This window comes from Sus scrofa, chromosome 7 (genome assembly GCF_054392235.1).
Source record: "Sus scrofa isolate SSC_HxYL_T2T_F1_AM1 chromosome 7, Sscrofa_HxYL_maternal_Yorkshire_Landrace_v2.0, whole genome shotgun sequence".
Lineage (NCBI taxonomy): Eukaryota > Metazoa > Chordata > Mammalia > Artiodactyla > Suidae > Sus > Sus scrofa.
In genome coordinates this window covers 102,639,467-102,657,599 of record NC_139389.1, presented here as the reverse complement: position 1 = coordinate 102,657,599, position 18,133 = coordinate 102,639,467, and the positions used below count along the sequence as shown (strand labels likewise).

The 18,133-nt window shown below is 44.6% G+C and overlaps 1 protein-coding gene across 5 annotated transcripts in view; it reads left to right on the top strand.

The window, feature by feature from the left end:
• Positions 1-18,133, top strand: part of ZFYVE26 (zinc finger FYVE-type containing 26) — an 89,811-nt gene that overhangs the window by 106 nt on the left and 71,572 nt on the right. For all 5 annotated transcript variants that reach the window (XR_014811015.1, XR_014811016.1, XR_014811017.1 and 2 more), the window contains exons 2-11: positions 423-699; positions 2,026-2,104; positions 6,670-6,759; positions 8,947-9,469; positions 10,120-10,250; positions 10,823-10,987; positions 11,136-11,224; positions 12,589-12,752; positions 14,919-15,122; positions 16,926-17,537. Coding sequence is in view for 1 of the 5 variants with exons in the window: in XM_084969543.1 (XP_084825669.1) it covers positions 506-699; positions 2,026-2,104; positions 6,670-6,759; positions 8,947-9,469; positions 10,120-10,250; positions 10,823-10,987; positions 11,136-11,224; positions 12,589-12,752; positions 14,919-15,122; positions 16,926-17,537 (2,251 nt within the window). In the remaining 4 variants the exon portion in view is untranslated. The remainder of the gene's footprint in view (positions 1-422; positions 700-2,025; positions 2,105-6,669; positions 6,760-8,946; positions 9,470-10,119; positions 10,251-10,822; positions 10,988-11,135; positions 11,225-12,588; positions 12,753-14,918; positions 15,123-16,925; positions 17,538-18,133) is intronic.

The following is an 18,133-nucleotide window of genomic DNA, read 5'->3' as shown; positions in this document are numbered from 1 at the left end:
TCCACGACCCCTAGAGAGAGCGTCCCTGCGCCCCAATCCCTTCCGCCCTCCAGTTCTGACACGTTCCTTTCCTGATTTTCAATCCTCTGCCTTAAAAGAGGGCTCAAACTAGGAAGCTTCCTGCCGAATTTCTCATCCTTAAAGAGAAGATCACCTGGGGATTTGGAGCCGGATTGGGCATAAAGTTCTGGAGGAAAGACGGAAATCGAGTTTGGGGTCTGCGCCGCGGGCTAATGTGACGATTAATGTGAATTCAGTATTGGATGCGCGTAGAGAGATGGGATCCACCCCTAGGGAAAAGGTGGAACTTTTCAAAAGGAGATAATAATATGTCAAATCATATTTACAAAGATAATTAGAAACATAAGCCCCGCCTTTCTCAGTGCAGCTAGTAGTCACTCGTTCCTGTCTATTGTTTCTAGGCGGTACCCCACGAATGAGAAAATTGACGATGTGTTTTGCGTAATTCATCTCTTTCTGTCTCCCTGCACTCTGTGCTGGGAAAATGCATCATCCATTTGGAAAAGAGGAAACTGCTTCTCAGAAGCAGCTTTTTGGATTTTTTTGTGAGTGCCTTCGGAGAGGAGAATGGGAGCTGGCACAGGCGTGTGTACCTCAGCTGCACGAGGCACAAGGGGATATCCCAAAGAAGGTGGAAGATATACTTCGGGCGCTGGTCGTATGTCCAAATCAGCTGAGGTAAGGGACCTCTCTTCCTGCCAGTCACAGGGTAGGAGACACAAGCTTCAGTATTTGAGCTCTGGCCACTGTTGCTCACTCTCCTACTACCCTTTGAAGAATTAACAGAGGGGGAGTGTATTTCACATGTTCTGAAGTTTTGCCTCTATAATGCATGTGTATTTATTATTTGATCAGTTGGACTTTGAATTATCACCTGAAACTGCATTTAAACCAGGCCAGCAAACTGTGCCTGAAACCACCATTTCTTGTTTATTATCATCAAAGAAGAGGGCGCAGCTACGTTGAAAAGCATTTTCTTTGCCTCCAAAAGAGCAAACCCTGCTCCCTTCTTGCTTGTGAAATTGGAGATATTGTTGTAGCTTTAACAAATCCCTGAAAGTGAATTCACTGAAAACTTTTTATTAGAAATAGTTATAGGGAGTTCCTGTTGTGGCTCAACAGGTTACGAACCTGATTGGTATCCACGAGGATTCGGGTTCGATCCCTGGCCTTGCTCAGTGGGTTAAGGATCCAGCGGTGCCGTGAGCTGTAAGTGGTGTAAGCTGACAGCTGCAGCTCAGATTTGACCCCTAGCCTGAGAACTTGCATATGCCGTGGGTGCCGCCCTAAAAAGCAAAAAAGCAAAAAGGAAAAAAATAGTAAAGACTAGCAGGAGTTCCCTGGCGGCCCAACAGATTAAGGAGCATTGTCACTGCAGCAGCTCAGGTCACTGCTGTGGCACAGGTTCAGTCCCTGGCCCAGGAATTTTGTATGCTGTGGGTGTGCCAAGTAAATAAAAATAGTGAAGACTAAGAGTTACCCTTGTGATTCAGCGGTTTAAGAACCTAACATAGTGTCCATGAGGATATGGGCTTGATCTCTGGCCTTGCTCAGTGCCTCAAAGATCTGATGTTGCCACAAGCCGTTGTGTAGGTGGCAGATGCAACTAGCATCCATTGCTGCTGTGGCTGTGGCAAAGCTGTGGCTACAGCTCTGATTCAACCCCTAGCCCAGCAACTTCCATATTTTGGATGTGTGGTCATAAATAGAAAAAACAAATTAGTAAAGACTAAATAAGAACGTGGAAGTAGAATTGAGACCTTTTTTATCCTTTTTTTTTTTAAAAAAAAATGAAAGCTGCAGCTCGGTTCTGGTTCTAGAAGAGAGCCAGCAGGTTTTATTTTATTCAACTGTCATATACATTCAAAACTTTCTCATGAGGGCAGTATCTTGCCAGCAGGTTTAAAACAGACTGAGCAATGAAATCTAAATCTTGGCTCACAGAAGAGAAAAGGTCAGTAGAAATTCTTTGTTTAAAAATTGTTTTCTTTTTATATTTTTCAGATGTGGACAGGACATCAACCCTCAAAGATTAGCCTGGATCTGGCTTCTTGTACTGGAAAAATGGTTGGCCCTGGAGAAGGTAAGTAGATTTATATTTCAGATTTTCTCCTAAGGCCAAGACTGAAAAAACTCCTTGGAAGGAGTTATGAAATTTCCCTTCTGTCTGTTACTTCCTTTATTTTGAGGTTTGTCATATTCCTCTCTCAGTATCAACAGGGAGAATGGCTTAAATTTTTATTGTTGCTCCTTATCTAAATTCATTTATTAAGTCACTAACCTACATTGGTATGTGCTACCATTTGAGGTTATACCATTGTGTTAAATACCACGGTGAGTCTTGTGCCTGAAAAGACCTTCGCAGAACTCAGTGAAAGTGACAAGATCATGAATAAAGTCTAATGCTCATAATATTCAAGTAATGGAGAATGGGCTGAGCTGAAACTTGGTCGTTCATCCAAAAATCTTATTTTAACTAGTCCAGGGCAACGAAATATTAAAAGATTTAAAAATTTCGATAATTTAACAACTCAGGTGAATTGAACTAAAAGTTACCAAATTTGAAAAAAAAGTGAGCAAATTAATTGCGAAAGAAAACTTAAGAAAGGGCTTTCCTCCCCCCCCCCCTTTTTTTTGAGGAAAATTGCCATTCAGAGCCCTTGTAAAAGTATGTTAATTATCAGAAATTGATAACCGTTAAAAAAATTTCTTTGAGGTAATTTTGTATTCAACCTGAGACCGTAAGATTTAAGTGAGGAACCTCTGACTCAGAAGAGAAATGACTGATCCACAGTCACACCAGAAAGTTAGTTGGCAGAACTGGAGCTAGAAGTACCGTGTTCTGCCTTAAGAGTCCTCAGTTCTTCACTTTTTCTACCTCAACATTATTTTTGGCCTATAGAGACTTAAAAGTAAGAACCATAAGTTCTCTTTTTATGTAAATGTCTGTAATTTAGCCTAATTTTCTTCTTCACTTCTCTCAGTCATCAGAATGAATTTAATCTTTAGTTCTGCTTTTGCCAGATGCTTACCCTTCTTCAGGTAGCTGTCGGAAAGTAACGAGTTAACTAATCTAAATGCGTCTCTTATCCAGGCTTTTGGTGATGGTCTAACAAAGAGAAATGACAAAGAGTTCAGCAGGAGAGGGAAGAGAGAGAAGCAAAATTGAAAAAGAATCAACCCCTGACAGCAGACATTGACAGAACGTTGTAAATCAACTAAACTAAACTTTAAATTTTTTTAAAAGAGAGAAAAATAATCAACCCCAGGGTAATTAAGAATTGCCAAAAGTTTCAGATCTAAAAAGAGAAATTTTCAGCTAAAATATCCAATAGTATCTTTCAAGAGAAAAGAAAAAAAAGTCTTACTGTTACTGACTAAGGATCTTTTCAATACAGACATGGAATTTGTCAAACCCTCTGCTGAACTTTCACCGAAGCAGAGGGTATTTGCTTATTTTATGGCTGATTGGTGCTTGTTACATTTCTAGACAGTTACTCAACCGGATCAGGAGGTGGATTTCACTTCACTGGCTCCTTTTCACAGGCTGAGAGTTGTTTTTCCCAGTATTGAAGATCATTTGTTCCTTAAAGCTCCCATGCCTCAGTTATTTCAACAGTTGGGAGAATGTTTTGAACTTTATACAAGGACTTCAGGGAATTTTGAAATTTTTTGCAAGGACCAAGACTTCAGGTGCATTCTTGCAGTAGTTCTGTGAAGCCAGTCCTTATCCTGGAGTGGCCTTCATCTTCTGGGGACTTGCTGGCTGCTCCTTCTCCAGTCCCCCACCTGCTGCCAAAGGCTCCATCTTAATTATTCGTGGAAACAGTGATTCCGTTTTCCCTTTCTTTCATCCATTTTTGCCTTCTGCCTTTTTGACTTGTAGTGATTTATCTCTACAGATGTAAACAAAGATTTAGCTGTGGAGATATTCACTGCCATGCTGCTTCTAATAGAGGAAAATAGAGGAAAAACAACTCCCATGTCCATAATATAGGACAGATGAATCTTTTTTTTTTTTTTTTTTTTTGGTCTTTTTGCCTTTTCTAGGGCCTCTCCCGCAGCATATGGAGGTTCCCAGGCTAGGGGTCTCATCAGAGCTGTAGCCGCTGGCCTACACCAGAGCCAAAGCAACGCAGGATCTGAGCCACATCTGCGACCTACACAGCAACGCTGGATCCTTACTGAGCAAGGTCAGGGATCGAACCCCCAACCTCATGGTTCCTAGTCAGATTTGTTAACCACTGAGCCATGACAGAATTCCTGATGAATCTTTTTGTGAAATACCATGCCACTGTTAAAGTTATGTGGCATGTGAAATTTCACTGATGTGGAAGGATATTTACGTTCTACTATGTAGAAAAAAATTATTTAGAAAACAGTGTGTTTGGTACACATGCATAGATGTGCAGAAAATGGTCTAGGTACCCTTACAACATGGTAGTAATAATTCTCCTTCACTGGAAAGATTTTGGTTGGGGAGGGGGTATGTTTGCATTTACATGTTTGTCTGCTCTGATTTTTCTACACTGAACATGCCTTGCTTTTAGAGTAACAAAATCTGTGCTTAGAAACATTGAACAAGTTCTTTCCCATTTTAGGAATGTTAGTTGTTTAGGACCTTGCATATGCATAAAGTAATTTCACCAGTAAAAGAGATATAGGCTTGCTGTTCCCTCATGGCTGTGGCTCAGCAGGTTAAGGATCTGGCATTGTCACACTGTGGCTCTGGTTACAGCTGTGGTGTGGGTTTAATCCCTGGCCTGGGAACTTTAGTATGCCATGGGCATGGCCAAAAAAAAAAAAAAAAAAAAAAGAGAAAGAGAGGTGCAGTCTAGTCACTCTTTAGGATTTTAATGAAAGTCCTAAAATCTTAACCAGTTCTTTTAGGAAGAGCCTGCTCTCTGGTCTTATCTATTCCTTCCTCTTAGTCCACAGTAGAAGCATTCACTTTCAGCTTGCCAAAGTGAGTTTCCTCCACCACAAGCATTCAGATGGCATAGGTACATTAGGGAAGGCGTGGTAAGAAGGATTTTGGACCAAGAACATACTAGATCATGTTAGTAACTGATGTGATGATTAAATAAGTGTGATCTTATGTTCTAAACTTCACTTACATATACACAATCCTGCAGGTGCTTCTTGCCCTGACTTAGGAGACTTTTCAATAAGACCCATTTTCTGGAAGCTTTTAACCAACTGCATGATTTATAGGTATCTCAGATTTAAATCAGTATTAGTCAGGATTAGTCCCAGACATTCATCTTACTTGTATCTGGAGAAAGGGGATTATCATTTTAATTTTAAGGGCCAGATAAAGGGAAGTTATTGTGAAACAAACAGCTGCAGAACGAATCTTCCTTTATGCATTAGTCATCTCTGATGGCATGTCTCATTTCCATCATATTTTCCTTTTCATGCTTGAAATGATTGGAAAAATACATTCTTTACCAAAGGAAAAGGTGTTATTTTATTATTTATTTTTAATTTTTAATTTATTTTATTTTTATATTTATTATTTTATTTTTATATTTATTTTTATTTTATTTTTTACTTATATTTGGCTGTGGCATGCGGTGGCTTGATGTGGGATCTCTTGATGTGGGCTGCAAAGGTGAAAGCATTGAATCCTAACTGCTATTCCAACTGGGAACTCCCTAAAGATTATTTTTAAAAACATCCTGATGCCATAGCTTGGTTTGATTTATCGATTAAATGAGATTTAAAAAAACACATGAAGGAGTTCCCTGGTGGCTCCTTGGGCTAGGACCCAGCATTGCCACTGTTGCAACTCGGGTCACTGCTGTGGCATGGATTAGATCCCTGGCCTGGGAACTTCTGCATACTGTGGATGTGGCCAAAAAAAGCAAAACGAAAACACAAGAAAATATGGCACATAGTACCTGGCACATAATAAGTGTTTCATAAACATCATGACTCTTCCCTTTTACTTTATTTTCAACTGACAATGAATACCAAAACAGTGGGGTTGGGCCAGAAAAGGATCATGTGAGCCATTCCATCCTGGCTTCCATAACTGGGTGTTTTAGACACTGCAAGGGAGATTTTTTTGAAAAGGACATCAAGTTAGAGGGAAAAAACCACCTGAAATGAGCAAGATTTGGAGTTTGAGACCAACCAGTATGGGATTTAAGTGTTAGTATTTAAAAGGGGTATGTGTTCATTTAGCTGTTTTTGTTTATAAAGAAAAATGTCTGGGAGTTCCTGCTGTGGCACAGTGGGTTAATGATCTGGCTTGTCTCTGTAGTGTTGCTGGTTCCATCCCCAGCCCAGTGCTGTGGGTTAAGGATCGGGCGTTGCTGCAGCTGTGGCTTGGATTCGATCCCTGGCCCAAGAACTTCCATATGCCATGGGTGCAGCTGAAAAAGGAAAAAGAAAGGAAGGAAGGAAGAAAGGGAGGGAGGGAGGAAGGAAGGAGGGAAGAAAAGGAGGGAGGGAGGAAGGGAAGGAAGGAAGGAAGGAAGGAAGGGAGGGAGAAAAGTATCTGAAAACATACCATAGGATGTAATGGTCAAAAGTACTTTATCTTAGAGAAAAGAACAGAAATAAGATGAAATAGAAGTATTGACTTATAATTGTTAGCCAAAGCATACACCTAATCTCTGTTCTTCCTTATGATTCTTCTAGAAGTCACTCCCAACTGTTTTCCGGAGGAAGCTTGAGTTTCTTTTATTGTCAGAGGACCTCCCAGGTGGTATCCCAGAGGACATCCTCAAGGTGAGAGAGGGCCCCGGATCTGTGTATCCAGGGTTACAGCCACTCAACAAGCTCTGCTTTCACGGATCCAGCAGAGATAGGTCCCCAAGATGTTGGCTATACTCTGTTCTCAGACTAGGAAGAGTCCCCTTGAGGGGAATTTAGAGTCAGGGAAAACATACCTGATTGTAGAATTCCTAGTACTCATTATAGCTCAGGATTAAACTTTTTTTTTTTTCATTTCATGTAAAAGGAATACATAAATGGGATTTAAAGTAGGTGTTTGAATTTTCCACCAGTATGTGGTAGGGAGTGTAAAGGGAAAAAAAAACCTGATATGAATTTGTCAAATACTGTTTCTGTATCAGGTCCATTTAATATGTTATAGTTAATCCTCACAACCACCTTCTGGGAACAAATTCAAAATCTTAACTATATCTATACTTTAGCACCTGAGCCTCAATACTTTTTTTTTTTTTTTTTTTGTCTTTTTGTCTTTTTGCCTTTTCTAGGGCCGCTTCTGCGGCATATGGAGGTTCCCAGGCTTAAGTGTCCAATCGGAGCTGTGGCTGCCGGCCAGAGCCACAGCAATGCAGGATCTGAGCCACATTTGCAGCCTACACCACAGCTCACGGCAATGCCAGATCCTTAACCCACTGAGCAAGGCTGGGGATCGAACCTGCAACCTCGTGGTTCTTAGTCAGATTCATTAACCACTGAGCCACGACGGGAACTCCTGAGCCTCAGTACTTATTTTCTCCATGAACTGACCACCAGCAAATTGAAGACATATTTACAGTAGGATTTAAGGTAGGGACTTTCACTTGTATTAGGTTAAGGGCTCATGGTCCTGTAACCATCTCGGAGGGAGTTAATGAAGAAGTGTCTCAGAGCCCCAAACATGGCAATGGTGCTAAAATGTTGAAAATAACCTACCAGACAAATTATAGGCAACAGAGGTCTTGTGTTTAAGAACTCATAGTCTAGTTGGAAAAGAAGGAGATACCTTCACGACACAATCATGTACTAAACCATATAGTGCTGATTTTAAGAACATTGAAAACCAATAAAGAGGGAAAGTTGTGTGGGTTGGAGATACTGGGGAAGGGTTTATGGAAGGATAAAGAATTGACTGTACCTGAGGCAGAGAGGGATCAATTAGGAGTATGTATTGATTTATACAACCCAGCATATGTAAAATAAATAACCAACAAGGACCCACTATATAGCACAGGAAACTATACTCAATATTTTATAATAAGCTATAAGGGAAAAGATGCTGAAAAAAATAGATACATATGTATGTATAACTGAATCACTTTGTACACCTGAAACTAACACAGCATTGTAACTGAACTATATATTTTAATCAAACAAAATAAAAAGAATGAGCTCTACCTGAAAACATGGTCAGAGTTTGGATCAAGGGGTAAAAACTGGAATATAATGTTTTTTTAAAAATTCAATGTAGGAGTTCCTGTTGTGGCTCAGTGGTACTGAACCTGACTAGTATGCATGAGGATGTAGGTTCAGTCCTTGGCCTTGCTCAATGTTGCCTTAAGCTTTGGTGTAAATCACAGACCCAACTTAGATCATCTTGAACCTGGCTAGTGTCCATGAGACTGCAGGTTCGATCCCTGACACAGTGGGTTAAGGATCTGGCCTTGCCATGAGCTGTGGTGTAAGGTGCATTGCTGTGGCTGTGGTGTAGGCCGGCAGCTGCAGCTCCAATTCGACTCCTAGCCCCTGGGAACTTCCATATGCTGCAGGTGCGGCCCTCCAAAGACAAAAAAACAAATTGAAGGTAAATGCCTTGAGATGGGTGTAGTGTCTTATTACCCATTTATTTATTACCTGGTCTGTAAGTTTGCAGTCCCTGATTTGGATTGACAGTTCACATTTTAGAGGCAATGGGGCTGGGGCTTAAGGACGGAAGCCTTGGGCAAATCTGTTTTTGCCTCAACCTCCTAATTTGAGGATATCCTCAAAATGATGATAATAGTAGTGTCCTCTTCCTAAAGCTGTGGTCAGGATTAATGTGATTAATTTTTCCGTGGAAAGGACCTGACACATACCACTGCAGTGTTCGCTGCCACCACTGCTATGTGTACACACACACGTAGATGTAAGAAAGAGAGGGACGTCTCTGTTAAGTGATAACATTCTGGACCTTCTCACCACCCATCCCTCTCTTTGTCCTCTGTTTAGGACCTGTATGCAGTCTTAGCCCAAGACACAGTCGACCCTGTGCTTGACAGAAATCAGAGGCAGGAGAGCTGGCCACCTTGGCTCAACTCGGAAGCTGTCTCTGTGCTCTGGGATCTCCTGAGGCAGGCCCCCCAGCCCGCACAGGCCCTGCTGGAGCTCCTGCTTGGGGAGGATGACGGCACAGGCCTCCGTGGCTGGCCTCTGCAAAAGGCGCTGGTGGACCTCATTCGAAAGGCACTGCGAGCTCTGCGGGGCCCTGATGCTGGGCCCACGGGGGTAGAGGATGCCATCTATGGAGCCCTGCGGACTCTGCGATGCCCTGCAGAGCCGCTGGGGGTTGAGCTGCGCCTCCTGTGTGAGGAGCTGCTGGAGGCTTGTGGGGCAGAAGGCAGCCCCCTGCGGGAGGAGCGGCTGCTCGGCTGCCTGCTGCACAAGGCCGGGCGGGGCCTGGCCTCCCTCTATGGTCACACCTACGCTGAGAAGGCCACAGAAAAGCCACCGCAGGCCACCCCCTCGGGAAAAGGTGTGTTCCCTGCCTTGCCTCTCCTTGTGTGTTGGTGATTGCACCCTGCCCAGCCCCTCTGACTTCCTAGAGCCTCCTGCCTTCCGTGTTGCTCGGGAAGTCTAATGGGAGAAGCTAGGCAAAATGAGCAAAATGTCCTTTTGCAAAAGCACGGATTTCTTAGTCTAAGATGGAGTGATGGAAAGAGAGGAAGTAATAGTTGGAGTTCCCGTTGTGGCTCAGTAGGTTATGAACCCGACTAGTGTCCTTGAGAATGCAGGTTCAGTCCCTGGCCTTGCTCAGTGGTTTAGGGATCTGGCGTTGCCATGAGCTGTGGTGTAAGTTGCAGATGTGGCTCAGATCCCGAGTGGCTGTGGTTGTGTTGTTGGCCAGCAGCTGTGGCTCCAATTTGACCCCTAGCCCCTGGGAACGTCTGTATACCACAGGTGTGGCCCTAAAAAGCAAAAAAAAAAAAAGAACAAGGGAGGGAGAGTAACACAGGGAAGAACTTTTCAGAGAGAAGTAAAGAAGCTCTAAGATAGAAGTGTCAAAATCCTGGTTAACTTCTCAAAAGCATGAACTCTCACATCACCTGGTTTTCCAGATGGGCTCAAGCTTAGGGAAAAAAAGAGTTTCAGTTCCCCAGTTACCCTCTCCACTTTGATTTTCAGTCTCACCGGATCATTTAGATCCTGAGCGGGCAATGCTAGCACTGTTCTCCCATCCTGACCCAGCCCAGGCCTGGAAATTGGCCTATTTCTATTGCCTGAGCAATAGCAAGCACTTCCTCGAGCAGATCCTGGTAAGTCAAACTCAATGATTCTCCATCACACAAGTACCCTGGGGTTCCCTCCAAGCTTCTCCCTGCCTCATTTCTCTCCCACTCATTTATGCAACACAAAGCGGTTCAATTAGTAGGGAACCATTTGTTTTCTGTCCATCCCACAGTTCCAGAAGGCTCCGAGAACCAGTACCATTCAGACTTAGAACTGCTGGTGTTTTATATCAGTCCCTTGGCAGGCTCTGAAACGTTAGATCGGTGTAAGCTTTCTTGGGTGTCAGGAAGAAAAGACAGTGGCAGAATTATGTTACCTAGCTGACAAGGAAACCCAGTTACTCTTAACCATCGCCGTCTAGTTTAATTCAACAGCTCTTTTTAACCTCATTCTGTGTGCTGGGCACTAGGATATGGGGTTACAACAGAAGTCAGTCCCTGCCTTCAAGGAGCTTATAGTCTAGGATTTTTGAGAACATTTTTTTACTCAACTGGCTGCTCTGTCATGATGGAAACCTCCCTTCTGTACTGAAAAGCTTCTTATCCTGATGAGCAGCAAGTCCCCAACCCTGCCTCCAGCAGCCTCCTCTGGCTTACAGGTGACAGCCCTCACACTGTTGAAGGAGGAAGACTTCCCGAGTCTTGGCTGCCTGCTCGATAGGGAATTCAGGCCTCTCAGTCGACTGCTCGTGCTCCTGGGCTGGACGCACTGCCAGAGCCTCGCATCCGCCAAGAAGCTGCTCCAGACACTGCACAGGACCCAGGTAGGTCGCACTCTGCAGCCCAAGCTGCTCTGGAAGTGAGCGCAGTGGGGCTTTGGGCTGAGGCAGAAGGCAGGGTTTTGAAATTGCTCAGGATCTCTGACCCTAGGTGCCTGAATGAGCATCTCTCTCTTGTCCCGTATCGACACAGGACCAAGGCTGTGATAAGCTCCTCAGGGATGCCTGTGATGGGCTGTGGGCTCACCTGGAGGTCCTGGAGTGGTGTGTACAGCAGAGCAGGTATGGCCCTGTGCAGCCAGGCCCCGTCCCGCCATTGGGCACACCTGACCCCATGCTGTCCAGTGTGGTCATCTCAAGACATCTTCCCCGTAAAGGTTTTGCCTTGGCAGTGTTAACCAGCAACTAATAATTGTTCCAACTATTAAACCAGGAAAGAAACCTAAGTAATGGTTATCTTTACCATGGCCATAAGATCATAACTAGAGGAGTTCCCGTCGTGGCGCAGTGGTTAACAAATCTGACCAGGAACCATGAGGTTGCCAGTTCGTTCCCTGGCATTGCTCAGTGGGTTAAGGATCCAGCGTTGACTTGCTGTGGTGTAGGTCGCAGACGCGGCTCGGATCCTGTGTTGCTGTGGCTCTGGCATAGGCCGGCAGCTGCAGCTCTGATGAGACCCCTAGACTGGGAATCTCCATATGCTGCAGGAGCAGCCCTAGAAAAGGCAAAAAGCCAAAAAAAAAAAAAAAAAAAAAAAAAAGATCATAACTAGAGAATAATTTAAGGAATGACAGTGATAAACAGAACAAGAACTCAGGGTTGCTGAGCATTTCCTGTACACCAGGCATTGCTCTCAGCTCTTTACATGATGATTTCACTCAAGCATGACAGTCATCCTGTGAGGGAGAGACCGGTATTGTCCTCGTTTTAAAGCTGGGGAAACTGAAGCCCAAAGGTGTTCAGTAACCTGCCCAGAGTCACACAGCGAGTGAGTATGGTCCACAGTCCTAGCCACGTGTTATCCCAGATCAGCTTGTTCAAACAAGTGCCTTTTGAAACATGTGCGAGGCCCTGTGTCTCCCCGGTAACTTAGCCCTGGGTCTTCCCTTGACCTAGATTCCTTTTTTTTTTGGTCTTCATCCACCTTACCACTTCCTGAAATTGAGGGGGGAGAGGGAGAATTGACGAGGGGCCCTGAATCAAAGGAAAGCCAGAGACGCTCGTGTCAGCTCTCAGCTGGGAACAGTGCAGAAATGTGGGCCCTTTCTAGACCCTACTGAGCACAAAGACCCTGTCCTGGTCCTTTCTAGACAAGTAAAGCCGACTCGATGGATGGTCTTCTCTGAGGGCAAATAAATGCTATCCTCTGCCATAGGCCAACTAAAATTAAGGGTTTGGGGAAGTGAAACCTGTGGTTTTAAAGGCCAGAGAGAAAGATGAAGGGGGAGTAAAGAGAGTTCCCTGGTAGCCCAGCAGTTACAGATTCAGTGTTGTCACTGCCCTGACTTTAGTTCGATCCCTGGCCCAGTAACTTCTGCATGCCACAGGCACAGCCAAAAAAAGAAAAAGAGGGAATGGAGATGGGTCTTTCTCAACGCACTTATATAACCTGCCTCCCCTTCCATCCTCCCAACTTTCCCTTTCAGCAACCCCATACCAAAGAGAGATCTCTTGTGTCATTTACATGGTGGAGACAGCCACTCAGTGCTCTACTCTCTCCATCATCTGACGCACCTGCCAGCCCTCAGGGAGGAAGATGTTCTCGAGCTCCTACAGAAGGTGCCAGCCAAGGACCCCCAGCAAGAACACGGTAAGCTGCCAATGGAGTGAGTACCCTGGGCAAGATTCCCTTTTAGGACAATCTTGCATGTTTCTTTCAGCACAAGATTTCTCTCGATGTGATTGCTGGCGTCTATCAAGATGAGTGGTCCAGCAGGTACCCTCAGAGTTAGTGCTCTTTGCCCCAACCAGAGTATGGGATAGAGGGATATCCTCTCCTTTCTCAGTGAGGCACAGGGACTCCTATGAACCTTTGTCCTCATGCAACCAGCCCCGGACTGCTGGCTTATCCTGATTCCACTAAAATTAGGAACTGCCCCCTGAATTCACAGCGTTGTCATTGGCAATATTGATGCAAATGCCAGGTAAGTCTCTCCATGCATCACAAGTTTTCTCATGGCACATTTTGTGCCCTCATTCCCTTCCATATCTTCTAACTCTATTCAGCAGATAAAGAATCTTTATTTTAGGAAATTCTTTTTAGAGTTTTTCTTTTAGAAGACTTGCCTGCAACAGTAGCAAAGCCTTGTTTTAACCTTAGATCTTTGCTTAAAATTCAAGTCCCCATTAACAAACGCTTTCTTTTTGCTCTCAAAAATCACATAGTATAATCATAACGTGCCTCATCTTTGGGAGAAACAGACTTTCTCATGTGATAGTAGGTATTTCTCAGCCTAGATGTTGCTTTGATTTAATTTTTAAAAGGACCTACCACTAAATGTAAAACTAGTATTAGTACACTGTATTTTTTTTTTCTGGAAAGGTAGGCAACTTATTTAGCAGATATTCTAAAAAACCTGGAACCCTCTGTTTTCTACATACAAGTTCTAAAGACTTCAGAAGAAGTATTTGAAATCTACCCCTGGTGACCTATCAGAAGACACTTAGAACTTGGAAAAGAAGAGTAATAATTGCACTGGGACTAGGGGTGTGGCAAGAGAGGCATTTGGGGCAACTCCCTCTCTCGGTGCTTGCAAGTCCTGGCCCTAGGCAATAAAGCCTCTAGAGGTCAAGGCCATAGAACAGTATTGACCTTGTTCTGCTTATTACCCTGCCCTTGGCAAGGCCAAGCTTCTTGAAAGTAATCTCTAGGAAGCCTGTGCATAAAGGGGCTTGTTGCAACATTATGGTAGCAAAGCATCCCTAAAATGATGATACACTTAAACACATATACATGTATACAAAACTATTAAAGGGGTTAAACCAGAATGTAGCAGTGGTTGTGTTCAGCTGGTGGGATTATGGGTGATATTTTTTCTTCTTTTTGCTGTATTACCTTTAATGTTTTTTCTTTGAACAGGTTGTACTTTTGCCACAGAAAAAATTAGGGCTATATTAAGGTGCTTGGAGAGTTCCTATGGTGGCTCAGTGGGTTAAGGACCCAATGTAGTCTCCATGAGAATGTGGGTGTGATCCCTCACCTCGCTCAGTGAGTTGAGGATCTGTTGTTGCCACAGGCTACACTGTAGATCACAGATGTGGCTTGGATCTGGCATTGCTGTGCCTATGATGTAGCCAGCAGCTGCAGCTCCAATTAGACCCCTAGGCCAGGAACGTCCATGTGCCACAGGTGTGGCTGTAAAAAGGAGGGGGAAAAAAAAAAAAAGATACTTAGGGCTTCCATAAAGATTATAGTTCCCTCCTTTCCTCCTGAAGCTCCAAAAAAATATTTTAATGACATATTTTAAATTACTAAAGAAGTATAAGGAATTTCAACAGGGTTTGTTTTTTTTCCCATGGTGTCTGTTTCAGTGCTTTCCTAACAATACCAAGTATTTTAACTATTGTGTTACCTTTGCTCTCTTGTTTCTCAATCTAAACACATTTTAATCCTACCTCTTGAATAATGTGGCATTCTAAAGGTGGATTAATCATTTACTTTAAGTTTTATTTTTTTTTAAAAGGAAAAACAGTATTTTAAGAAGTGTAAGGGAAAGACTTGTTAAACAGCCTTGAAGCCTTGTCTGAACGGATGTGTAGAAGGGAGGTTGGTGGGGAAAAGGAGACAGAGGGACTGCAAGTTGTTGAGCTGGAAAAAAAGGCCTAGAAGGGATGCAGATCAAACTGCCAGGAAGGAGAGAGGGTGAGAACACCCAGGGGACCAGCAGAGTGGCGTCTCTTCGCTTCAGCCGTAAACTTGCAGCCCTGGCTGAAAGAAGCAGGTCTAAAGTTCTGCCTGGTTCTCTCTACAATTCAGATTCCGCTGAAGCCCCGGTGCCCGCGCACCTGAGCAGGTGTCAGAACCTGACACTCTACCAGAGCTTCTGTGCCATGAAGTATGCCATCTATGCCCTCTGTGTGAACCAGCACCAGCACATGCAGTGCCAGGAATGCAAAGACAGGCTCTCTGAGGACCTGGCCTCGGCGGCGGAGCCAGCGAGCGATTCTCTCTCCTCCCCAGGTACCGAACCAGCCCCCCACCCCTTCCCTAGCCAGAGTTGGGGACAGCGTGTGCCTGGAGCTTCTTTGTGTAGGATCCCTCTTCTACCAGGCTTGGGGAGGTGGCCTCGATTTTATTATGCCCAAGAATAATTTTATCCTTTTATCAACTTCGTGAATCAGATGGACGTGGAGAAAGCAAGTGATTTACATAAGTCCTAACAGTGTTTTCCAAATGCTTTATTTTATTTTAAAAATTTTTTTTTTTTTTTGTCTTTTTGCCTTTTCTAGGGCCGCTCCCGCAGCATATGGAGGTTCCCAGGCTAGGGGTCTAATCGGGGCTGTAGCCACAGGCCTACACCAGAGCCACAGCAACGAGGGATCTGAGCCGCATCTGCAACCTACACCACAGCTCACGGCCACGCCGGATCCTGAACCCACTGAGCAAGGCCAGGGATTGAACCCGCAACCTCATGGTTCCTAGTCGGATTCGTTAACCCCTGCACCACGATGGGAACTCCCCCAAATGCTTTTTTTTAAAAAAAACTCCAATCCATAGTAAAGAGCGTTTTATATCACTCTAGTCTACACTGGGTATGTAATTTCCACTTGTATGTGGGCATATGTGTGTATAAGTGATGTGTAGACTGAAATGAGTTTTGTACTTCCAGAGCACACTCCTAATTGTTTTTCTTTTTTATTTCATTTTTTTTCAAATACTGTCATTTAAGTCAGCGTCATGGGTCGCAGCCTAAAGTAGAAAGAATCTCCTGTCCTATTCTCTCATTTTTCTTGCCCTCTGTGACCAGAGAGCAGTCAGTTATCTCTCCCATGCAGCTTTGGAATAGACCTTGCACTCTAAGTGTGGTCGTTTTTAACCAGTGAGTATTTCTTAAAAGATCTAGGTAGCAGTGAGTGAAAACAGAAATTAAAGAGTAAGGAGTCTTGAAGTTCCCGTTGTGGCTCAGCAGTAACAAACCCGACTAGTATCTTGGAGGACTCCAGTTCAATCCCTGGCCTTGCTCCATGGGTTAATGATCCAGTGTTGGCCGTGAGCTGTGGTGTAGGTTGCAGATGCAGCTTGGATCCTGTGTTGCTGTGGTGTAGGCCAGCAGCTGCTGCAGCTCGGGTTTGGCCTCTAGCCTTGGAACTTCCATACACCTTGAGTATGGCCCTAAAAAGCAAAAAAAAAAAAAAAAAAAGAGAGAGAGAGAGTAAGAAGTCTCCAGACTGCCTTCATTCTAGGAACTGAAATATGGAGTGCTCCTCAGATATGAGGAATGATGTAATATTAAAAAAAAAAAAAAAAAAACTACAGAAACACAGGAGTTTCTGTTGTGGCTCAGCAGGTGAAAAACCCAACATACTGTTTGTGAGGATGTGGGTTTGATCCCTGGCCTCACTCAGTGGGTTAAGGATCTGGCATTGCCACACACGGCTGCATAGGTCACAGGTGCAGCTGGATCCAGGGTGGCTGTGGCTGTGGGGTAGGCCAGCAGCTGCAGCTCTGATTCAACCCCTAGTCCAGTACTTCCATATTCTGCAGGTGTGACCCAAAAAAAAAAAAAAAAAAAGGCAGAAACAAAATAATGTGTTCAGTGAGCTGTACTTTTAATTAGGGAAACAAGAACTTTCTGCAAATCATGAAAAGACATGTCTCAATAGCCCCTCGTTCATCTGGCTGTAACTATGGTTCCCTGAGTCACTACAAGGAAATGAGTTAACGTTGGGAGACCGAGTTTGGCAAGTATCGTTTCTGATGTTTGCATTTTCTCTCTCCTCCTCTTTCTCTGCCCTCTTCTCTTAACACATGCTGCTTCTTCAGGTGCTTCAGGTCTCTTCTCAACATACCTGGCCAGGTGTCAACAGTATCTGTGCAGTATTCCTGACTCTCTGTGCCTGGAACTTCTAGAAAACATCTTCTCATTGCTCCTCATCACCTCTGCTGATCTTCACCCAGAGCCTCACCTGCCCGAGGACTATGCTGAGGAGGATGACGTTGAGGGGAAGGGCCCGTTGGGTTTGAGGTCCCCATCAGAGAGCCCTCAGCACGGAGCGCAGCCTGAGAGGAAGTCAGAGCAGGGTTCCCTGGGGGCCCCCAGGAGCCTGACCTACACAATTCCAAGCTGTCTGCAGGCAGAGCCAGAAGACACTTCCCCGGGGCCTCACGGACAGAGCTTTTTGGACCTAAAGCACTTTACTAGTGGCATCAGTGGGTTCCTGGCTGATGAATTGGCGATAGGGGCCTTCCTCAGGCTGCTGCAGGAGCAGCTAGATGTGCTGAGCAGCCGAAGCGCTCCTGAGAAGCCAAAGCTGCTCGAAGGCCAGAGCAGCTCTGGCAGCAGAGATGGACTGCAGAGCCGCCTGCACCAGTTCTCCAAGGTTCTGTCTGAGGCCCAGTGGAGGTTCAAGGTGGTGACCAGCAACCAGGGCTCAGGTACATGGAGATAAGAGAAAGGGAGGAGGGAGCCACATGCACTCGGGGCTTATCACCATAGCAACCTGTCAGCACTCTGGGTACTGCTCCATGTCTCACAGTCCCGTCCAGCTCTTTCCCTACCTGTTACCCCAGGAGCCGGGTCGAACCCAGATTGATCACTCTCAGAAGCGGGGGAGGGGCAGCATAGGGGTGGGGGAGTAGGAGGTACAAACTATTAGGTATAAAATAAGCTTCCAGGGGAGTTCCTGTTGTGGCTCAGTGGGTTACAATCCCAACTAGGATCCATGAGGGTGCGGGTTCAGTTCCTGCCCTTGCTCAGTGGGTTAACAATCTGGCATTGCTCCCAGCTGTGGTGTAGGTGGCAGATGAGGCTTGGATCCTGCATTGCTGTGGCTGTGGTGTAGGCCAGCACCTGCAGCTCCAATTTGACCTCTAGCCCGGGAACTTCCATATGCCACAGGTGCAGCCCTAAAAAGCAAAAAAATTAAAATTAAAAAATTAAAATAAGCCACCAGGATATAATGTACAACACAGGGAATATAGCCAATATTTTATAATAACTATAAATGGAGCATAACCTTTAAAAATTGTGA